The sequence below is a fragment of the Lineus longissimus genome, chromosome 9 (genome assembly GCF_910592395.1).
Source record: "Lineus longissimus chromosome 9, tnLinLong1.2, whole genome shotgun sequence".
Taxonomy (NCBI): Eukaryota; Metazoa; Nemertea; class Pilidiophora; order Heteronemertea; family Lineidae; genus Lineus; species Lineus longissimus.
Window position 1 is genome coordinate 14036836 of NC_088316.1, and position 19988 is coordinate 14056823.

Sequence of the window (19988 nt, forward strand, 5' to 3'; positions counted from 1 at the left end):
CAGATGAGACACTATCATCTCCAGTTCAAGTAAGACAATGTCACCACTACTTCCAGATGAGACACTATCATCTCCAAGTAAGACAATGTCACCACCACTTCCAGATGAGGCACTATCACCTCCAGTTCAAGTAAGACAATGTCACCACCACTTCCAGATGAGACACTGTCATCTCCAGTTCAAGTAAGACAATGTCTCCTCCACTTCCAAATGAGACACTGTCATCTCCAGTTCAAGTATAAGACAATGTCTCCTCCACTTCCAAATGAGACACTGTCATCTCCAGTTCAAGTAAGACAATGTCACCACTACTTCCAGATGAGACACTATCATCTCCAGTTCAAGTAAGACAATGTCACCACTACTTCCAGATGAGACACTATCATCTCCAGTTCAAGTAAGACAATGTCACCACTACTTCCAGATGAGACACTATCATCTCCAAGTAAGACAATGTCACCACCACTTCCAGATGAGGCACTATCACCTCCAGTTCAAGTAAGACAATGTCACCACCACTTCCAGATGAGACACTGTCATCTCCAGTTCAAGTAAGACAATGTCTCCTCCACTTCCAAATGAGACACTGTCATCTCCAGTTCAAGTATAAGACAATGTCTCATCCACTTCCAAATGAGACACTGTCATCTCCAGTTCAAGTAAGACAATGTCTCCTCCACTTCCAGATGAGACACTGTCATCTCCAGTTCAAGTAAGACAATGTCACCACCACTTCCAGATGAGGCACTGTCATCTCCAGTTCAAATAAGACACTGTCTCCTCCACTTCCAGATGAGACACTGTCATCTCCAGTTCAAGTAAGACAATGGGGTGATATGAATTAAGACGAGCAAATGCTTTTTTCTAAAACTCCGCATACATTTACACTAGGCCTTTCTGTACAAAATTGAAGTAAAAGCATTCGCTAGTCTTTATTCATATTGTCACCACCACTTCCAGATGAGGCACTGTCAGCTCCAGTTCAAATAAGACACTGTCACCACCACTTCCAGATGAGACACCAACACCTCCAGTATGAGATGATTCAAGCGAGATTTGCCCAAACCTTTTTGTCCATGTTGACACAATTTCGAATTCATAGATATGACACAGAAATCAACCAAATTATGATATGTAAGATAAGTGTTTATTTGACGAATAGATAGAAGCTAATATGCAGCTCATTATAGAATTATTACCACCTTCTTATTGCATATCTTCGGCCTGGAAAGTACCCTTTAGCTTAAGTTAGACAACGAATATCATATCAGAGGCAAGGAAAACAAAATGCAGAATGCCGGTCACAATAACATCAGTTATCAGTCGTATGATATATCTTTGATGTGTGTTATGAGTGTTTTGTCCATATTTTTGTTTAGAAATTCATGTCTCTGTGAACTTCGATCACCCATGCTTTGGGTTATACAAATCAATTGATAGTTTTAGAAGATGGATGTTAATAAATTGTTGTGTACCCAGTATTCGGTTGTGTACACAGTATTGGTCAATTTGTCTTTTCTTCATTATCAACTGTCAACCACTTCTCCTCAAGGCACTGTCGTGGCCAAAATGGTATTTATTGTTGATGCCCATTACAGTGAATGATATTCTGTGAAATCATAAGTTCTTAACTCGCACAGTGCATTGGTCGTGTGGAAGGTTCATATGCTGGCATAATAATGCAATTTTGCAGTCTTTGATCAACATAAGTGATCAATGCATTGGAATATCTATGTTGCAAAGAAAGTCATCTTTTAACTCAAACCTTGTTTTGCGAAATTTGGTTGAAAACTACAGAAATAATTCCCATTTTGGTGGTGGCAGTGCCATGTGAAATAAGGAGTAACTGACCTGGTTGGTAGATAACGAAGGGCCAAATTGACTTGACTTCGAATAAGGTTGTTTCCTCATGAGGTGTGATAGCAGGACAGGTACAAGCCTTCATTTCTTAGGAGAGATCTGCAGGCACATGATACTATGTTTATATATGGAGATGTCAATGCCATATTATAAAGGGCTTCCCAATTAAATGTTTTGTCAAGAAAAATATCTTTTTGTCAAGGAGCATGTCTTTTTATTGTGTATTGTGGTATAGTTTTGGTGAGCCTGTTGTTACTTGGCCTGAGAAACACTTCAGAATTTAGCCGATGTTCGTCATGACAAAGCAAGTCCATTGCTGTAAGAGTAAATTTAACTTGCTCTTACAGCAATGGACATGCTTGGCCATCTGGTGAGACAGCAAAATATCTGTTGAATGAAAATTGATGTTTGTCAAGAGGTCTCATCGATACGCTGTTTAAAGGAACCAATTGAGGATGGTTGACTGAGGGTAGACCTTGTTAAAACTCTGTGTTCTCTGCATTTTGTTTTCCTTGCCTCTGATATGATATTCGTTGTCTAACTTAAGCTAAAGGGTACTTTCCAGGCCGAAGATATGGAGTAAACCAAAAGAGTTCCAAAAGAACATCACTGTTTTCTTGATGACACAGATAATCCACAAACTGCCAGACTCCCGGTGAGCCATTCTATTTGGGCAACGCAGTGAGCACAGCAGCAGACTTTTTAACTTTTTAAAGTTTGCTGAGCTTGATTTGACATATTATTATAACACAGCTATCAAGAAAAATTGTGGGTGACTTCTATGGAAGAAATTATGTTAACAACAAGATGATTACCACAAGAAAATGTTTTAAAATCTGAAAAAAATATAAAACAATCAATCCCTCATTATGGGAGGCCTACATTACATATTTCAAACTCCTGAGTTGCCCCGTCTTGTGATCCCATTAGGCCCTGCATAATCAATTCTATGTTGAGGGTCCCGCAGATTTAGAAATTGCATCCAGAGAAAAATCTTAAGTTACCATTCCCTCACTAGTCCCTGCATCAGTGTTATATAGTAATGACCATTTTCACTTCCTTGCGATGTTCTGTGAGATAGGATAGACCCTCTTAGGGAGTTCATGCAACTTAACCTGACCCGCCTGGCTGGTGCCTAAAGTCCCTTTAAGAAAGCAAATTACGATTTCTCGGTGAAAGCAGATAGATGACAAGATATTGCTCTGGACCCAAAGCATAAAATCAACACGCATAGCCGTAGTCTGGAGAATTATGATAAACTTGAAAGGATTTCAGCTGGGTTATTCATGAGGCACCCTGTAGAGACCATATTTGAAATTAGAATGTTTGGGTACATCCACAACTATCTATCATAAATACCAGGTATGTTGTTACAATACACATAGAATACATGTACATCAAGCACCACATTAAAATTAAACAGTCTCACATCTGTATGATCAGAAAGTACATGTATGTCTTTACCTCTTGCACATACTTCATGTTCCACATTAAGATATGTTTTATGACCACCATTGGGTTAGTATGTCCAGTATCAGGTTGTCTGGGCTCCTGACCTCACTCCCGCTGTCCTACTCATAGGTCAGGCAGCAACAATTCATGAATATTGAAAACAGAGACATTTTTTACGATTCTTGTGTACCTGTTTCGTATAATGAATAAACAAACACTGCGAAAATCAGCACAATTTATCAAGATTTAGTCTCTAAATCATCCTTTTTACCGATGCTATCATAGAGGTGAATTGAATGCAAGTATCTATTCGAGAAATTTTCCCTTGGCTGACACAATAAGTGAATAAAAGATACCAGAAGCTGAGCCTCATTCATACATTTCCAACTGCCCTCTTCTGGAGTGATACAGGTTATTTGAGTTGTTTAAGCTTACGTCACCATTATTAACCAACTTGTAAGACTAAGACCAATAAAGACATGATTGTATCATACAGTCAACACATAAATCATCACAGCAGAACCAAGACATCTGTGCATTATATACAGTGCAGTAGATACATCTTGGTTAAAAAATCTGGGAGAAAAGCATACTGGATCACCCATTTAACAGATAAATGACTTTCATCATAATACTCAATAGCAGAACCAAGACTTCTGTGCATAATATACAGTGCAGTATACATGTTCTTGGTTTTACTCAAGAGTGAAAAATCCCACTGAACAGTCATGATTATATTGAAATTGCTTGTACATGTACAAGATTTATAAGACTCTTTGACTAGAATCCAAAAGTATGGTGCACACTGGCAGCTACTAACTACAAAATCGAATCAGATCGGCACAGAATTTCCTCTGTTTGATGACATGTGGCCAGTTGAACCAAGAATGAATAAAGATTTATCTTTATCAATTCTTGGTTGAACCAATCACCAATGCAGATCATATTTCGGCGCTATAAAGACTGTCACTCTCAAAGCACCCCTAGTCTACATGTGGCCAACATCTTCTTAGAGACATCAGCTCAAAAGCTTCAAAGCACCGGGACTTTTCTTGAAGTAGCTGGATACATGTCCCATTTCTCAGAAAAATCACGCTGTATTTTACCTCACATTCAAAATAGAAGGTTGTTATACATACAAGTAGTACACTACAAATTTCCTGCTTCTAACAACTTTGGAACAGGTTCAGACACTGTCAGAAGAAAGAAATGAACACCCTCTTGAGACAGAACCCATAACCACTTTTCTACACTAACAACTTTCAACAACCACATGAATCCTTTTCTGCAGTTTCTGAACTCTCCTCTAACTGTCCTACAGATATCACATTTTGTGTTGGTGCCGGCAAGTTTCCATATCGCGCCCATGCCGGAGGCATCATCGGCTTAGAGTTCTTCAACTTATGAGCTATCGTTAGAAATATTGCGTCAACGTGGTCACAGTCTGTGTCATCTTTCGCCGATGTCTCAAACAATGGCATGTTATGTGCGTCCGCAAACTTTTGTGCCATGTTTGTACTGACGGCAACTCTGTCCCTCAAGTCACATTTGTTTCCTACTAGAATACGTGGAATGTCCGATGTGAGGTTATGTTTGTCACACTCTTCCACCCAATGAGGCATATTCTCAAACGATTGGAATTTGGTGACGTCGTACGTGAATACGACGGCATGTACGTTACGGTAGTAATGTTGCACCATGCTCTTCCGGAAACGTTCTTGACCAGCAGTGTCCCAAAGCTGCAGCTGTAGGAGAGAAAGACAGTAAAAATTAAAATCAACGTTTCTTTTCAGGCCTTTGACTCCCACTCCCAGCTAATCAGTCCACCTTATTACAAAATTTCCAGTACAACAGATTTCTGAACCTGATCAAGATGACTGTACTTTTGATGCTCTTGTTGGTAAAAACAATAGCACAAACACGGCGGAGAATCTGTCATTTCATGATCATAAGGCTCTCATAGCTTGATGCAAAAATTTAAGACATTGTTAGAATAGTGAGTTACAACCATTGTTTAATTTTGTAATTTTATCCCCAAAGTGAGTACTGATATATGAATAGTGAGTTACAACCATTGTTTAATTTTGTAATTTTATCCCCAAAGTGAGTACTGATATATGACTAGCTGCTTTTTGTCCTATCATATTGCAAGAATGCAGTGTAAAATCTACAGTGGTATACCGGCACAGAGAGAATATGCTTGAATATCATGTCTGCTTGGAGAATGCCTCTGATCAGATAGTAGAGTGTGTACCACATGTCTCTACATGTACTTGATGTTGCATACTTGAAGTAGCCCGCATCGTGAAGCATGTGAATCATCAGTGTTGTATCAGCCCATCAAAAAATCAATAAACAATGAGATAACAAGAGTGAAGTGAATAAGGAGTCCCCGGAGGCCATGGAACCCTGGAGCGGTATAGGATGGTAGTGTAACTGAAATACTACAAACCTACTTAGCATTTGTCAACTTGGAGGTTCTCTCTTGGAGGAAAAACCTCTACCGGGAAACAAAACTGCGCGTAACTTACTTGGTAGTTAGGCAGACACAATTTAAAATTACTTGATTGCTAAAAAAAACTAATGGAGAACGCAAGCTAGAACCCACTATGATGTTTGAACATGTAAGGCTACGAGTACATGTATTCAACCAAAAGGCTGCTAGTACTCATTCAAAGACATCTTTTTGATAAACACCTCATTTGAGCATGTCCACAAGGACTGAATTAAAGCCAGGCATACAAAAAAATTCCCAAAATCTTTAAAAATGACCCTACCCCTTTAGACCTTCGATGCACCTCAACAACATCCGGCCGCAAGTTTGCTCCAAGATCAAGGTGGGAAGCCAAACCCCCCCCCTTACCAGGCGCTAAATAGATATCCATGCAACAGCCATTGATGGCAACAACCAACCAACAGCAAACAAAAGACAGTGTGGTTGCATACCGTGTGTTCTTCTGTTCGCTGTACCTATATTATCAATCACTCAAACTTATCCTATCTTGCCAGGGATAATCCCATCTGTCAATTGTTTAGTTCAGTTGTTTCCAAGGACAAGTTGTCTCCTTGTCATCGTGACATCGAGTCCAGAGAGACTATAGATATCCTTGGCACCTAGTCGGATGGGGATGGCTGTTTAGTGTTCAATGCCAAAAGTTACCGATAAAAATATAATACAGTTGAACCTTAGCAGACACCTCTCTATTAAGGACAACCTCTCTATTATTAAGGACACTATATTTGGTCCCAAATTGGCTGTTTCCATTCAATTTGACCTCTCTAATCAGGACACCTCTCGATCAAGGACAGCACTTGTCAGTACCAAGGGTGGCCTTAATAGAGAGGTTCTACTGTATAGGCACAACGAGAACAATCAATGGTGAAATTTACCTTTATCATTTCTCCATCAAGATCGACTTGTCTTTCTCTGAAGTCAACGCCAATAGTTGCTTCAGTCCTCTCTGGAAATCTTCCACCGCAAAATCTGAAGGTCAGACATGTTTTTCCAACATTGGAGTCTCCAATAACAATGATTTTGAAAATCCTTTTCTGAGCCAGCTGTCTTTCAACCTGATGCTGACCTGATCCAGTGGAGCCAGAGGCAGAGCTTTCAAGATCTTCACGTTCCATCTCGGTTTCAACCCTGCACAAACCTTCCGATTGTAAGCAAAATGGTAAGTAAAGCAGTGAATGTTTGCTTGAGTACTTGGTCTTTCAGACTACACAATTGTTATCAGATTTTTATCCAGCAATTTGTGAAAAATTGTACTTTTATTCGTGCAAATTTGACACATTTGCACTTTTTTCCACCATGTTTGTTTTCGTCAATTTATGATGCATTGTGGGTAATTGCAATTACCGTCAATGTCTTATTACAATTTGAAATCATATGGACTCATAATTTGCGGCTTAATTTTATAACCTGATCTTTCGATGCTATATAAATCTTCAATTTATAGACAAAATGTTCATAATATCGCCGGCACGAGAATGGAATTCGGGGTGTCCGCCATATTGAAATTTCACCACGAGGTGCTCTGGTGATTTTCGATCAAAATTACCCCCCTAAATAAACCATTACAACATACTTGGGAGGGTTAGCGATGCCCACTAATTGCCCTTTACCGCCCAAGGAAAATACCCTCTTCAAGAGGATTCTGGTGAGGCCGTAGTTCAATCAAAAACGCCCCTTTAATCCGACCCGGCCCATCTGGCGAAAACCCGACTACATTTGTGTACATTTTTGTGTACATTTCAGTGTGTATTGAAAGCACTAGAAATGACAGTGCAAATCAGATGTGTCCTGCCCAAACATGGCTTCTTCTTCTGATCTTTTTGAATTTAAGTACCAACGTCTGCGTTGATTATGTTGTGAATTGTCCACACAATGTTTGGCCTTTTTTATGAGAATGATATGACTAGGGCCTATGTTGATGATTTTTCATATCGGGATTGTCATCGATTAGATCTTTCAACCACATTTCCCTCGTGAAAAGTGGTAGAATGGGCGGTAGAATGTCCATACCCGACAATCCACCACCTCGTAATACAAATGGGGTAGTTATTTAATAGACCTTTCCAACAAAGACGATCGAGGGCCCAAACAAAACAAATGTCCACATTCAGAACATGTAGAAACTAGAAGGCCTTGCCCTTGGTAAACTTCGTACAATGCCATAACTCACTGTGTCATGTGACCCTTTGCTCCAACCATGTAAACGTATGACTAGTGGGCACCCAAATATACTTCTTTGAAAAATGTCCAATCATATTGGTGTTAATCTTTTGCAGAAATGTTATGAACACAAACAGTATAAAAATGGGTTGAAGTTTGCCAAGCAGATCCTCACAAACCCAAAATTCACTGAACATGGCGGTAAGTAGTACTAGTTGCTGTTATGTTAATTATTTGTTAAGTGTATTCCTTGCTGGATTAAATGAACATCCAAATAGAAAAGATGCATTGCAGAATTCTTTCTGTATAAAATCACTTAACCTCTGGTTTCGTGTAAGGTCCTGGTATTGTGATTCCAGTTGAAAGTAGAAGACTAGACTAAAAAAATCAGTAAGCTTTTAGTCTCTCCCTTCACTCTTAAAATTCAAGAACAAGGACAAGAACCATAATGAACCTCTTGTTTTGCAGAGACCTTGGCCATGAAGGGCTTGACCCTGAACTGTCTTGGCCGAAAAGAAGAAGCATATGAATTTGTTAGGAAGGGTTTAAGGAATGATCTCCGTAGCCATGTGTGCTGGCATGTTTATGGTCTACTACAGAGGTCTGACAGAAAGTATGACGAAGCAATCAAGTGCTACAGAAATGCCCTCAAATGGGATAAGGTGGGTTGAACATCAGTTCTTTAGAACCTCAACAATAATAATGTCAAGTACCACCCCACCTCCCTCTGAATTATAGGTGTAGAAAATCAGCTTGAGCTCTCACTGGCCTTTGCAATTGGTATCCAAGTTTTTGCAAGGACTGAAATTGGTTTGCTCAAAATTTCTATTTCATCTTTTCAGGACAACTTGCAGATTCTGCGAGACTTGTCCCTCCTCCAGATTCAGATGCGAGATCTTGAAGGCTATAGGGTAAGGTCCTATCTCTTTGTGATGTCTTAATGGGCTCTCTTCATGATATGTGTTGGTTCTTGTCAGCATTTTGATGAGCCAGTGCAGTTCGGCCCTAATTGATATTCATGGCAAAATCGCCAACCAGACAAGACATCTATCACAGGCTACTTGTGTTTCTCACTTCTATGTCTTCATTTGCTTGCCCTGGAATAGCTACCAGGAAGAAGAAATATCAAATAAATACATCTCGATCAAAGGACAACAGTGCAGTCAAGTGGTGTGTCTGTGCTGAGTATCAAATACAGCATGGCCAGGCCAGGTCAATGAAATGAACAACCTTCTATTTGGACATGCGTCTTCATGACATCCCTGGATCCTGATCAGTGAAAAGCCGCTGTTGACACTTTCATTTCTTTCCTTTCAGGACACACGGTATCAGTTGCTTGTGTTACGCCCAGGTCAGCGAGCATCATGGATTGGGTATGCCATGTCCTATCATTTACTCAAGGATTATGATATGGCAATAAAAGTGCTAGAGGAGTACCGGAAGACTCAACAGGTATGTAAAAATTGCTCTATTGTCCAGTCATTGTGGTAATCATGTATTGCTGTGGTGCAACTGGGCTGGTGTTATCCTGTGCAAATGATGTTTCCAATAGATCCTTCTGACCATCTCTGTCAAGTACTCAAGAAATACGGTTATGGACTACTGAATGTGAAATTTTACTGATGCACAATTATTTACCTTAAATATCTTAACATGTAATGCTTGTCCACATTTCCTTCCCCTCCATTTCATTCCCCTCCTTCACTTTCAGGTAAAGCCAAACGACTATGAGCATAGTGAGTTATTACTGTACCAAAACATGGTGCTGCGGGAGGCAGGTACGCTGGAAGAAGCCCTCAACCATCTTCGAGAGTTTGAGGAGCATATTGTTGATAAGCTGGCTGTCAGTGAAATTCAAGGTATGTTGGTTCCAACGACGGTTCAATATTACTCAATATTTGCAAAAGATCCCTCTTGTCATTCAGCGTCTATAAAAAAGATGCAGTTCTGGGTTTTGAATGAGAGGAGTTTACTAATTCATGTTAAATGTTGGCTTGTGAAAAGAGTTATCCTTTGTGATGCAGCCATGATGATGTATTGGCATGTTCCCTGTTCAAATCACTCCTGACTAAGAGCGAGTCTTTACAGGACTTCTAAATTTAAGCTATAGTGCATATTAGAGTAAAGGCTGGTGACAAAGTCATACTCGATCGATCGTTGTGACTGTATTATTGTGACATTCACATGTCATCGTCATTTTCAGCTCAAATTCTTCAAGCCCTCGGACGCCATGAGGAAGCTGCTAGTCTTTATAGGGAATTGAACCAACGGAATCCCGAAAACTGGGCGTATTACAAAGGGATAGAAGAGAATGAAAAGCCAAGTAAGTAATGCCTCGTGAGCCTTACGGTTGTATTGCAATTCTAGGCTCTTAGTGACAAGACTGAAATCGTGGTGCCCTTTGCAGATGGTAGTGTCAGAATATTTATCTATGTCGCTGTGAGTGCAGATTTAAAAAAAAAACAAGGTGGTAAATCACAAAGTTTCTTAATCTTGAGTTCGATTTTTTTTCAGGCACGGAAGAGGTGCGATTGAAAATATATGAAGAGGCAGGAGAGACGTTTCCTCGAGCTATGGCTCCGAAGAGGCTACCATTAAACTTTTCTACTGGTAAGTGGATTCATTGTAAAAAAGAAATGTTGTGAACAAGGAATGTCATTTTGTCATTCTCTAGCTTCACTCTGTAAAGGGATTCCTCTTTCCCGAATCATGAGTTCATTATGATGGGAAATCTAAAAAAAAGAGGATCATGATATGATTGCTACCCCAACTAAATTCAGATTATTTAATGATGTGATAATTGAACTGAACACATGATTTGACCGAGTTGATTTTGTTAGCATAGCTACATTTTACATGGCCATGTGTTAATAGTGTGCAGATGATGTTTCCAATAGATCCTTCTGACCATCTCTGTCTGTGTACTCAAGAAAGACGGTTATGGACAACTGAATGAGATATATTACTGATGCATACCATTCTAACCTTCACAGCTATTTCATACAGATATTTACAACCGTAACATCTTGTGACCTATCTTCTTTCAGGTGATAATTTTAGGAAATTAGTTGATAAATTGATGAAAGTTAGTCTACAAAAGGGAGTTCCGCCATTGTTTATGAATATTAGAGGTTTATACAAGGACCCCGAGAAGGTAATTATACTACACTGTGTTTAAAAAAAATTAACCCAGACTGAAAAAAAAGTTTTTGCCACTCGAAAAGTACAAATTGTTGTCAGCACTGGAAACCTGACCACAAACTGTCAAATCATGACACCAAAACATCCACTGTATGCACAGATGGCCAAGTTAGCACTTTGTTGAAAATGGTCAGACCAAGCTATCGTCAAGAGCAACAAGAAGGGAAACTGCTTTTAACTATAAATTAGATTGATTTAACTGTGTTGATCACATTCACAGGCACATGTAAACACGAGAAAACACTCAGCTACCAAATTGTTTTAATGTTCGGGACAAGTTTCAAAGACATTGAGAAAATCATGAAACCTTTTGTTTGAATTTCAGGTCAGAGTTATAGAAGAATTAATTCTTAGCTACATAGAAAATTTAGATACCAGAGGGACTCTGTCTCTGGGTAAGTCAGCAATTGCATAAATTTGCTTGATTGACTCAAAATCTTTAAAATTAGATGTTCTCTCAGTTCCTTTAGCCTGTTTACCTGATTGCCGCTGCCTGGCCTTGAGTTTGAATCCTGGTCTGGTTGGTGCGTTCACCTGGGTTGGAGTTTAAGTGTTGTGCTGTACATGCATCTCCCTGATACAAAGAAGTCCAGGCATATAATAGTGATAGTCATTGTAAAGAACTTTTTGGAAGCCCCAGGTTTGTAAAAAACAATGATATAAAACCGTTCATTTTCTACATGTATTTGCAGATGATGATGTGGAGGATAAAGAACCACCATCCACTCGACTGTGGACGTGTTATCTCTTAGCTCAGCATTATGATGCGTTAGGTCAGACGCAGAAGGCCTTAGATGTGATAGATGCACAGATCGAACATACGCCAACTCTTATAGAGCTGCACGTGTTCAGGGGGAAAATATTTAAGGTAAGTCGAACTTGAAAAATGTTTGTATTCCTGAATTTGTCGTGTCTGTTCCTGGGCCAAAACTGTACCTTGTGAAGTTGCTAATTTTTAGAGATGGACACCAGTGTTTGTGCAGATGATGTTTCCAATAGATCCTTCTGACCATCTCTGTCTAGTACTCAAGAAAGACGGTTATGGACAACTGAATGAGGCATATTACTGATGCACAGATGATAATGTGTTCTTTTAATTCATTTGAGTTACACAACAACACTCGGTAGTATGGTGTAGTGCCGAGAGAACCAGACTCCAATGCCAGAGGTTATGGGGTCGAAATCCCTCCATGACACTTTGTAGTACCTAAAACATGTTCCCCTTGTTCTTGCAGCATGCCCATGATGTCCACGAGGCTGTGACTTGTCTGGATGAAGCCCAGTCATTAGACACGGCGGATAGGTATATTAATTCTAAATGTGCCAAGTACATGCTCAGAGCGAACATGGCCAAGGAGGCCGAAGAAATGTGCTCCAAGTTTACTCGGGTAAGTATCTTGCAGTCGGAGGTAAATCTCTTGAGTGGGGAGGGGCTATTCTGTACTGCTTGATCAGTTAACTTGGGACTTTTAATAATCTGTGTGCGAATCATGTTTCCAATAGACTGGTTCTTATTGTGCAAGTTGTGAAATGAGAAATTTTGTGTCCCATATCTTCTCATAATTGCTGGCCGTCTGCCTTACTCTTCATAAACAGTTAGCCTAATGTTTTCTGTTTGTTGGTTTCAGGAAGGGGTGCCAGCCATGGACAACCTCAATGAGATGCAGTGCATGTGGTTCCAGACGGAATGTGCTAGAGCATATCGGGGATCTGGAAAATGGGGGTTGGCACTGAAAAAGTGCCATGAAATCGATAGGGTAAGAATCTTGGTGACTGTTAGATTTCAGCTTGTTAATCTGGAGTGGAGGACAAGGACATTCCACATTTTCTCAAATACTCAGTCATGTATGGTACAATATAATAGACAACACTGCTCAAGATAGTGACGAGGTGGCAGTGTCATTGTCATAAAACCTGATGTATATGTCAAGTATTTGTGCAAATGATGTTTCCAATAGATCCTTCTGACCATCTCTGTCTAGTACTCAAGAAAGACGGTTATGGATAACTGAATGAGACGTATTACTGATGCACATTCATTCACTTCCATCATTTTATGTGTTGTGCACACCACAGTTTAAGGCCAAGCATTGATTTTAGAAAAGCAGGTGCTGATGCTTCCTCTGTTTGTTAGGTGCCTCCATGAATACCATGACATACTTGAGCATTGAGGCACCACAAGTTATGTGTTTTCTCTTTGTATCCATTTCAGCATTTCTCTGAAATCATTGAGGATCAGTTTGACTTCCACACGTACTGCATGAGAAAGATGACGCTGCGTGCATACGTTGGTCTGCTCAGGTTAGAAGATGTGCTGCGATATCATCCGTTCTACTTCAAGACAGCAAAATTAGCCATAGATGTAAGTTGGTCTTTTGTCCAAATTTAAGACTAGATATAAATTTTTTGTCATTTTCTCACAAAAATTGTTCCTTGTCATTGTTGGTAAGAATCTGAATGCATTTATTAGATCATAAAAAGAAACTGAAATATGCAAGGTTGAAGATCAAAAGTTGATGCAGTTCAGTCGTTCCGATGTATAAAGTGTGCAAATGGTGTTTCCAATAGATCCTTCTGACCATCTCTGTCTGTGTACTCAAGAAAGACGGTTATGGACAACTGAATGAGACATATTACTGATGCACAACTGTCTTGGTGAAGAAAAAGTTGCTTAGTTATAATATTCTTGAATTTTGTTTCATGGTAGGGAGGAGGATGCAGGAGAGTGCCAAGATAGGCAGTCAGAAACAAACTAATTTCATTCTTACATTTTGATATATACATAACCGAGTGCTTTGTTTATTTCAGATGTATGTACAGTTGTATGATCACCCTGTGACTGAAAGCACACAAGCTGAGCAACTAGACACAGGTATGTTATTCGTCATGATATAAACCACGTTAGCCATCTCTGATACAAAACTTTCTGTGTGTCTATTACTGTTTGTGGAGATAGTTTGGTAAAGGTTGGCTTGTAAAGAAGTTCAAGCAGTGAAAGATTTACAAAGTTTACTGATGTACCTGGAGGTTATCCTCTGAGTTTGGTCCTGCATCATGTGGTATCCTTCGAAAAACCATATAGATTGATAAACATACAGGGAACCTGGGTGCTTTTCATGTGACTTGTACTTGTTGTTTATATCTGAAAACTTCTCTTCCTTTCAGAAAACCTATCGCCAAGTGAATTGAAAAAGTTGAAAAACAAACAACGACGAGCGCAGAAAAAGGCTGCGATGGAGAAAGAGCGTCAGAAGGCTGAAGCGGACAAAAAAGAACAAAATAAACCCAAACCACAAGACCTGGAGCTGGATGGTCCCAAAGAGGAGGAATTAGTCCCTGAAAAGTTAGAAAAGGTATAGTGAGGCCTCAGTCTTCAGTCTTTCTTGGCTTTTGTGAGCACTGCTGCAATTGACCTATTGTACTTAGTTGAGTTGTAACCGATGGATCCATCTGGAGCAGAGGTCTTCCCAGTCTTCTTGTTTATAAAGTTTCTAACATAATTCTTTGATCCATTTCAGTGTGACAACCCATTAGATCAAGCTGTTAAGTTTTTGAAGCCACTCCAGTTGCATGCATCGGATAAGATAGAGACGCATTGTTTAGCATTTGAAATTTATTATAGAAAAGGTAAAGTTTTCATTTGATAACTATAGATTTCTGATAGATTTTGACTCTTGAGAAACTACCGTACTTGAGTTGGCAACATTCTTCAAAGAACTAAGAGAAGAAAAGAAGCATTTGCTGTCCTCTTGAGGGCATTTTGTACATATAAGGCAAACAGGCAACAATCAAGGCTATAACTAATGTTCCTTGTTCTTGTGTTTCAGGAAAATTGATGTTGATGTTCCAAGCGATAAGACGAGGTTTTTCAATAGACCCTACCAATCCACACTTTCACACGTGCTTAGTCAGGTTCTTGAAAAAGGTGCAGGAAACCAAAGACATGAACGACGTATTGAAGACTGTCCTAGATAAAGAAATGAAACAGATCTATGGTGCAAAAGGTCCTACGACACTCAACCAGGAGTATATGGCCGAGTTTTCAAAATCCATGCCTGCCACGTTTGCTGGTAAGTACCATTGCCTTCCTGGTGAAGTTCTTCAGCAATACGGATGTTAGTAAGATTTTGCAAAAAAATAGAACAAAATTTTCCCTCAGAAGTAAGATTTTGAAAACATTGTTGCTGCCTGTTGTGCCAGTTGTTCAAGCCATTGCTTTGTATGTCTTTTAGGTGCCAAGATGATGTATCTCCTTGACCCATCCCTGCATCAAAAGTCTGTAACTTTAGCGACCCATCTCACGGATATGGAAGATATTACTGTCCAGGTATGTTTTGAGACTGTTTTGGAGTTGGCTTTCTTGTGTGACTAGAGGTATCCTCGAAGGTCTGTCTAAAAAATCTTGCGTGATTGCCCTGAAGAGGCGATGAATGTGAATTATGAGACATCTTCGCTAGTACTTTTGAAGTAACAAAGTGGGTTCTTGGAATCGGAGCCTTTATGGTATTGAAGGCTCGGGTATATGGTGCTATAATTCCGGTTATGAATTGGTGCTGAATATTCAACGTAACTCGCTTCTTTTTCAGTTGTGTGAAGATATCTGGAAATCCCTGAAGAGTGGAGACGATCTCGGTAAAATCGACGACGATGTCCTGGAGTCATTCAAAGCAGAAAGTCATAAACGTTATCCCTATGCAAACGCCTTCCGGGAGCTGCCGGTGGCTAATAACATTGATGCAGTACCTAACGTCAATGGAACCGACTCATAATTCAGAAAGAAACAAAACAAGATGTGCTAAGTTGATTTAATGCTTTGGGTTTCTGTTGCGCCGAATGGTGCGACGGGCTCACCTCTTAAGAATCCCCAGTGACATTTTCAAGGCAAGCGATGGGAAATTCACATGTTTAGGGAATTTCATCTGTGTCAAAAAGAGGTTCAAGTTGCTTGGTCATTACTGTTCTGATAATGTCTGACTGTGCCTCGGAGCAACCGTTGCTGTTTCTGCCATTGACCGTAAATAGGATGCATAAAACCCAGTAACATTTGCAGATTTAGCTCACCGTTGGACACTATCATGTGTTTGAATTTTGAGTAACATTGTATGGAACATTACTAACTGATTCTCATTGTTTGCTCCAAGATGTCGAGATGTTGAGGGAGATGTGCAACATCTCTCAATGCTTGGAGCTAACTGTAGTGATTGCCGGTTTCAGTATGATTCTCATGGACACAGTTTTCGTTAATGGAGACTTCTGGTTTCCATGAATACTCCATGAGTTCTTTGTATATACTAGAGGCCATCGCCAGGTTCTTATGTTATGTCACAAGCAAGCAATATTACATGTTGAACGTGATAACTCAAATTAAACTTGACTTATGTGTCCTGAAAGAGTGGTATTTATCACAGTGACTTCCCCGACTGTTTTGGCCCAGCATGTTTTAAAAAGTGCCACGTTCTTAAAAACATTTTTGAAGAAAAAAATTTAAAAATATTGGCGTCAACACAAAGAGTACGATAAAAGGCCAGAAGGTCTGATGTGTTCAAATCCAGGCAAACACTGCATCACCTAGTTCTTGCTGTCCACATACAAGTTAGCCTTGTCACTTATCTCAACTGTTAGCATATCAACTGCTGCTATTGCCAGCCTGTAAATCTTCGGGCGTGCCCCAAGGATTAAATTACATGTCCGTTTGAAAGTTCATTTGTGGGCCACAGTTTTCTGCATGTTATTACTGTAAGGAGTTGTAAAACTGCCTGATCATGACTGATGTAGTAGGCGTATCCTTGTAGCTCTAAATTGGAGCCCTGCAGAAAGTCTGTGTCCAACTCAGTCAGTGCCACAGCCTGAGCATTTCTGACCGGTACGCATTTACACACCAGTGGAGTAAGTGATGTCAGGCAAAGAGACCTGCTTGGAGTCGCACACCAACAGTGGGGATCGAACTAGGGAACTCATGACCGCCAGTACGATTCTCAAGTCACTACATCACTGCAGCTTTAACTATACTTTCAAGAGGCCTGTCATTGTTAGTCACTATCACTACTCCTATTTGCCCGTAGAGCATTTGTTACATTAAGTTATTCCAGTCATTTAACATGCTTTAATTAACTATGGACTTCATGTGTGTGGGGTTCCAATATCTATCATAAGAATGTGTGCTGTTGCATCAAATCATGCTCATCATGTAGAAAATTTGGGTTTGAACCTATTGTTTTTTTTGAAAACTGCATCAGTATTCATTGATCAATTCCAAAAACTTGTACATAGAAGTTGTTTGTGCATCCTAAATCCATTTGAGAGATGTGATTATTGTGCTATTTGGGTTCTGGCTGGGAGGGGGGTTATCAGTGATCCCAGCGTATAAGAGCCTGGTAATGTATAACCTAAGCTTGGGGTACACGTTGCTGACTTGCTCTACGAAGGTACATTTCCACACCTGATAAGTGAGAATGTCATTTCCCAGTTGACTTAGCTTCGCAGTCCCATTCTGCATGACCTTTTTACCCACCTTTGTATACTGCTTTGAAAAATTACCGCCAACCAAATGAAATTGCATACCATGAGGGCAAACTATTCACATATTCCTAGAAATTAAGTTGATTTGGGAATAAATGAATAAACTTCTAGTGGTCTCCCTGTTTTGGAAGCCACTTTTTGGGGCAATGGGGTCAACCTTCTCTGAAAACCAAAGGTATGAAAATCAGATTTTCTGGGTTTGTTTTGCAGCTTCAGTAATCTCAAGCGGTCTTGCTGATTAGACAAACAAGGACTGCCAGTTCGGCATCAGTTCCTTTAAGTTAAACCATGTGAACCATTGTCCAATAACTGCGGTCATACTTGAGACAATGATCCTGTGCTACTTTTGGTCTAGATTGTGTAGAATATCATCTTGAATCATCAAGGTCTCTGGTCGTATTCGCCTCTTGGTCTCTCTCCATCCTGGAATGAGTGAGGCGAAGTGACCATAGCCCTTGATTGGTCAAGATGCTGAATTGTATTCAAGAGTGTTAACTACAGTATGTCACGAAAAAGTTGATTAGTATTATAGTAGTTGCATGTCAAGCACTGACATGGACACATTAGGGAAGTTTTATATGAAATTAAGGAGGAGACCAGTAGGATTATTGCTTGCTCAGAAATTATCAGTCCTCAAATGAAGTTGTTCTTTTGAGAGTTGTATTTTCATTGAATGCTCTTCTTTTTCGTGACATACTGTCTTCTCTATCCTATGTGGTCTTAACACTGGTTTTGTGCGAGGACCATGACTTTTCTCCCAAGGATCATCCCCGCTAGACTCCTTACCAGAGGTACTAGGTACATATCAATCATGTTGGTGACTAGAGGCAGCCGGCAGACAAGTGGGATGTCAAAGAGGAATTGTAAAAAGAAAGAAACTTAGTACATGTACATTTAGAAGTCTGGGGTCATTTTGTTTTGACAAAGTTTTTTGAAAACCCGTGTTTTTTCTTCTAATTCAATAACCTTCTGATTGAAGAAAAATGTTTTGGGTTTAAGTTGTCAGCCAAATGAATGATATTGGTCTAGAATTTCATGAAAACAGAGAATCATGAATTAATGATAATAATATGCTCATGAGGGTTATCCCTTATTGCGTCCCAAAAGGGCTGGGCTGATTATTTTCACTGGTAGGCCACAATCAGATTCTAGTTTGGTGAACTCTACAATATACGGTAAAATAGTGTAAAACACCACCACTCATTTTTTCGACAGATTGTAAAGTATGGGGATGTAAAAGAGAAGTGTAGTTTAGTAATTATTACAATTAAAATGAGGGTTTTTATACGAGTTAAAATTTGCTGTTTATTTTGTTCCTTGTCTTGTTGCCCAGCAATCTCACTTTTGGTGAAGCATCAGTTTGCTTTTTAAAAACATATATGTGCTTACCTGGAGAGGATGACGACACGAAAGACCCCGACAAAGGACAGCTTTGAGAGGTGTAACACCTTACAACGAGGTGGTTGAGACTGCAATGAAGTATTAGCTGTGACAACTGGCTGTTATAATTAGATGGTTGTGACGACACTTTGCCATTGGATGGTTGTGACTGCACTGTTGATAATGGTTGTGACAGTGATTGTGACTGTCTTGCCTTAGACTTTACCATTCTATGGTTACGACTGCAATGTCAATGGCTGTTACTATGTCTTGCCAATAAGACGGTTGTGACTATAACATTAATTGCCATATAACATCATAGTGAATAAAGCCTAAGATCAAGTGGAGAACTAACTGTCCTCTGATGAAAAATCAACCCAGCTTAGTTGTTTTGATAGCCACAATTGATAATGAGGAAGTAGTTCCTAGAAATCCTGATATACTGGGGAAAACCTGATATCCACTTGACTTCTGTGTCGTACCTTGAACTTGCTTGTCTGACAATAATAGATTACTCAGTAATTCACAACCATGGTGGGAACTATTTTTCACATTTTTTGTAACCTACCCAAAGACCACATATAAGATCCTCTTACATGGTGGGCACAGCCGGGGGGAGGGGGGCACAGGCAAAGGGTAAATTTGCTGAGCTGTATTCGCGTAGTTGCTCTCAGCCCTGTTGTCGCCCCTTAAAACCCTCACCCCTTGTTACAGAATAAGAAATACGGATCCATTCTAGGCACTGAGGCTGTGGGGCATTGGACCCACATTAAGTCTTTTTAGGCAGTTGCATTGCTCAACCTTTGCTGCTAAAAAGTGTCTTGACACGTGGCATTGACTTCACATTGTTTACACTTCTAAACCAGGTCAACTTCTTGGAACCAAACCAGGATTGATACTG

At 39.8% G+C, this 19988-nt stretch overlaps 2 protein-coding genes across 2 annotated transcripts; one reads left to right on the plus strand and one right to left on the minus strand.

Moving 5' to 3' along the window:
* Positions 1-2559: 2559 nt before the first annotated feature.
* Positions 2560-7127, minus strand: LOC135493795 (putative Ras-related protein Rab-33). The gene is made up of 2 exons (XM_064781370.1): positions 6703-7127; positions 2560-5057 (listed from the first exon to the last, which is right to left on the minus strand). Exons 1-2 carry the CDS (start codon positions 6940-6942, stop codon positions 4575-4577), a joined length of 723 nt encoding a protein of 240 aa, XP_064637440.1. The 5' UTR covers positions 6943-7127; the 3' UTR covers positions 2560-4574.
* A 190-nt stretch (positions 7128-7317) lies between these two features.
* LOC135493313 (N-alpha-acetyltransferase 15, NatA auxiliary subunit-like) lies at positions 7318-18992 on the plus strand. Its single transcript, XM_064780562.1, has 20 exons — positions 7318-7472; positions 8104-8188; positions 8456-8649; positions 8830-8898; positions 9305-9439; positions 9699-9846; positions 10191-10310; positions 10502-10597; positions 11035-11141; positions 11514-11583; positions 11881-12056; positions 12424-12576; positions 12817-12945; positions 13401-13550; positions 13997-14060; positions 14354-14541; positions 14707-14815; positions 15016-15258; positions 15421-15515; positions 15775-18992. Exons 1-20 carry the CDS (start codon positions 7416-7418, stop codon positions 15955-15957), a joined length of 2571 nt encoding a protein of 856 aa, XP_064636632.1. The 5' UTR covers positions 7318-7415; the 3' UTR covers positions 15958-18992.
* The last annotated feature ends 996 nt before the right edge of the window (positions 18993-19988 follow it).

What these genes read in the sequence shown, in the direction of transcription:
- LOC135493795 (XM_064781370.1), bottom strand. Translation starts at nt 6,942, where the DNA reads ATGGAACGTGAAGATCTTGAAAGCTCTGCCTCTGGCTCCACTGGATCA. An exon ending in TTGATGGAGAAATGATAAAG is followed by an intron (nt 5,058 to 6,702) that starts GTAAATTTCACC and finishes TCTCTCCTACAG; the next exon opens with CTGCAGCTTTGGGACACTGC.
- LOC135493313 (XM_064780562.1), top strand. Translation starts at nt 7,416, where the DNA reads ATGCCCACTAATTGCCCTTTACCGCCCAAGGAAAATACCCTCTTCAAG. An exon ending in CAGAGGGACTCTGTCTCTGG is followed by an intron (nt 11,584 to 11,880) that starts GTAAGTCAGCAA and finishes ATGTATTTGCAG; the next exon opens with ATGATGATGTGGAGGATAAA. An exon ending in AGCTGAGCAACTAGACACAG is followed by an intron (nt 14,061 to 14,353) that starts GTATGTTATTCG and finishes TCTTCCTTTCAG; the next exon opens with AAAACCTATCGCCAAGTGAA.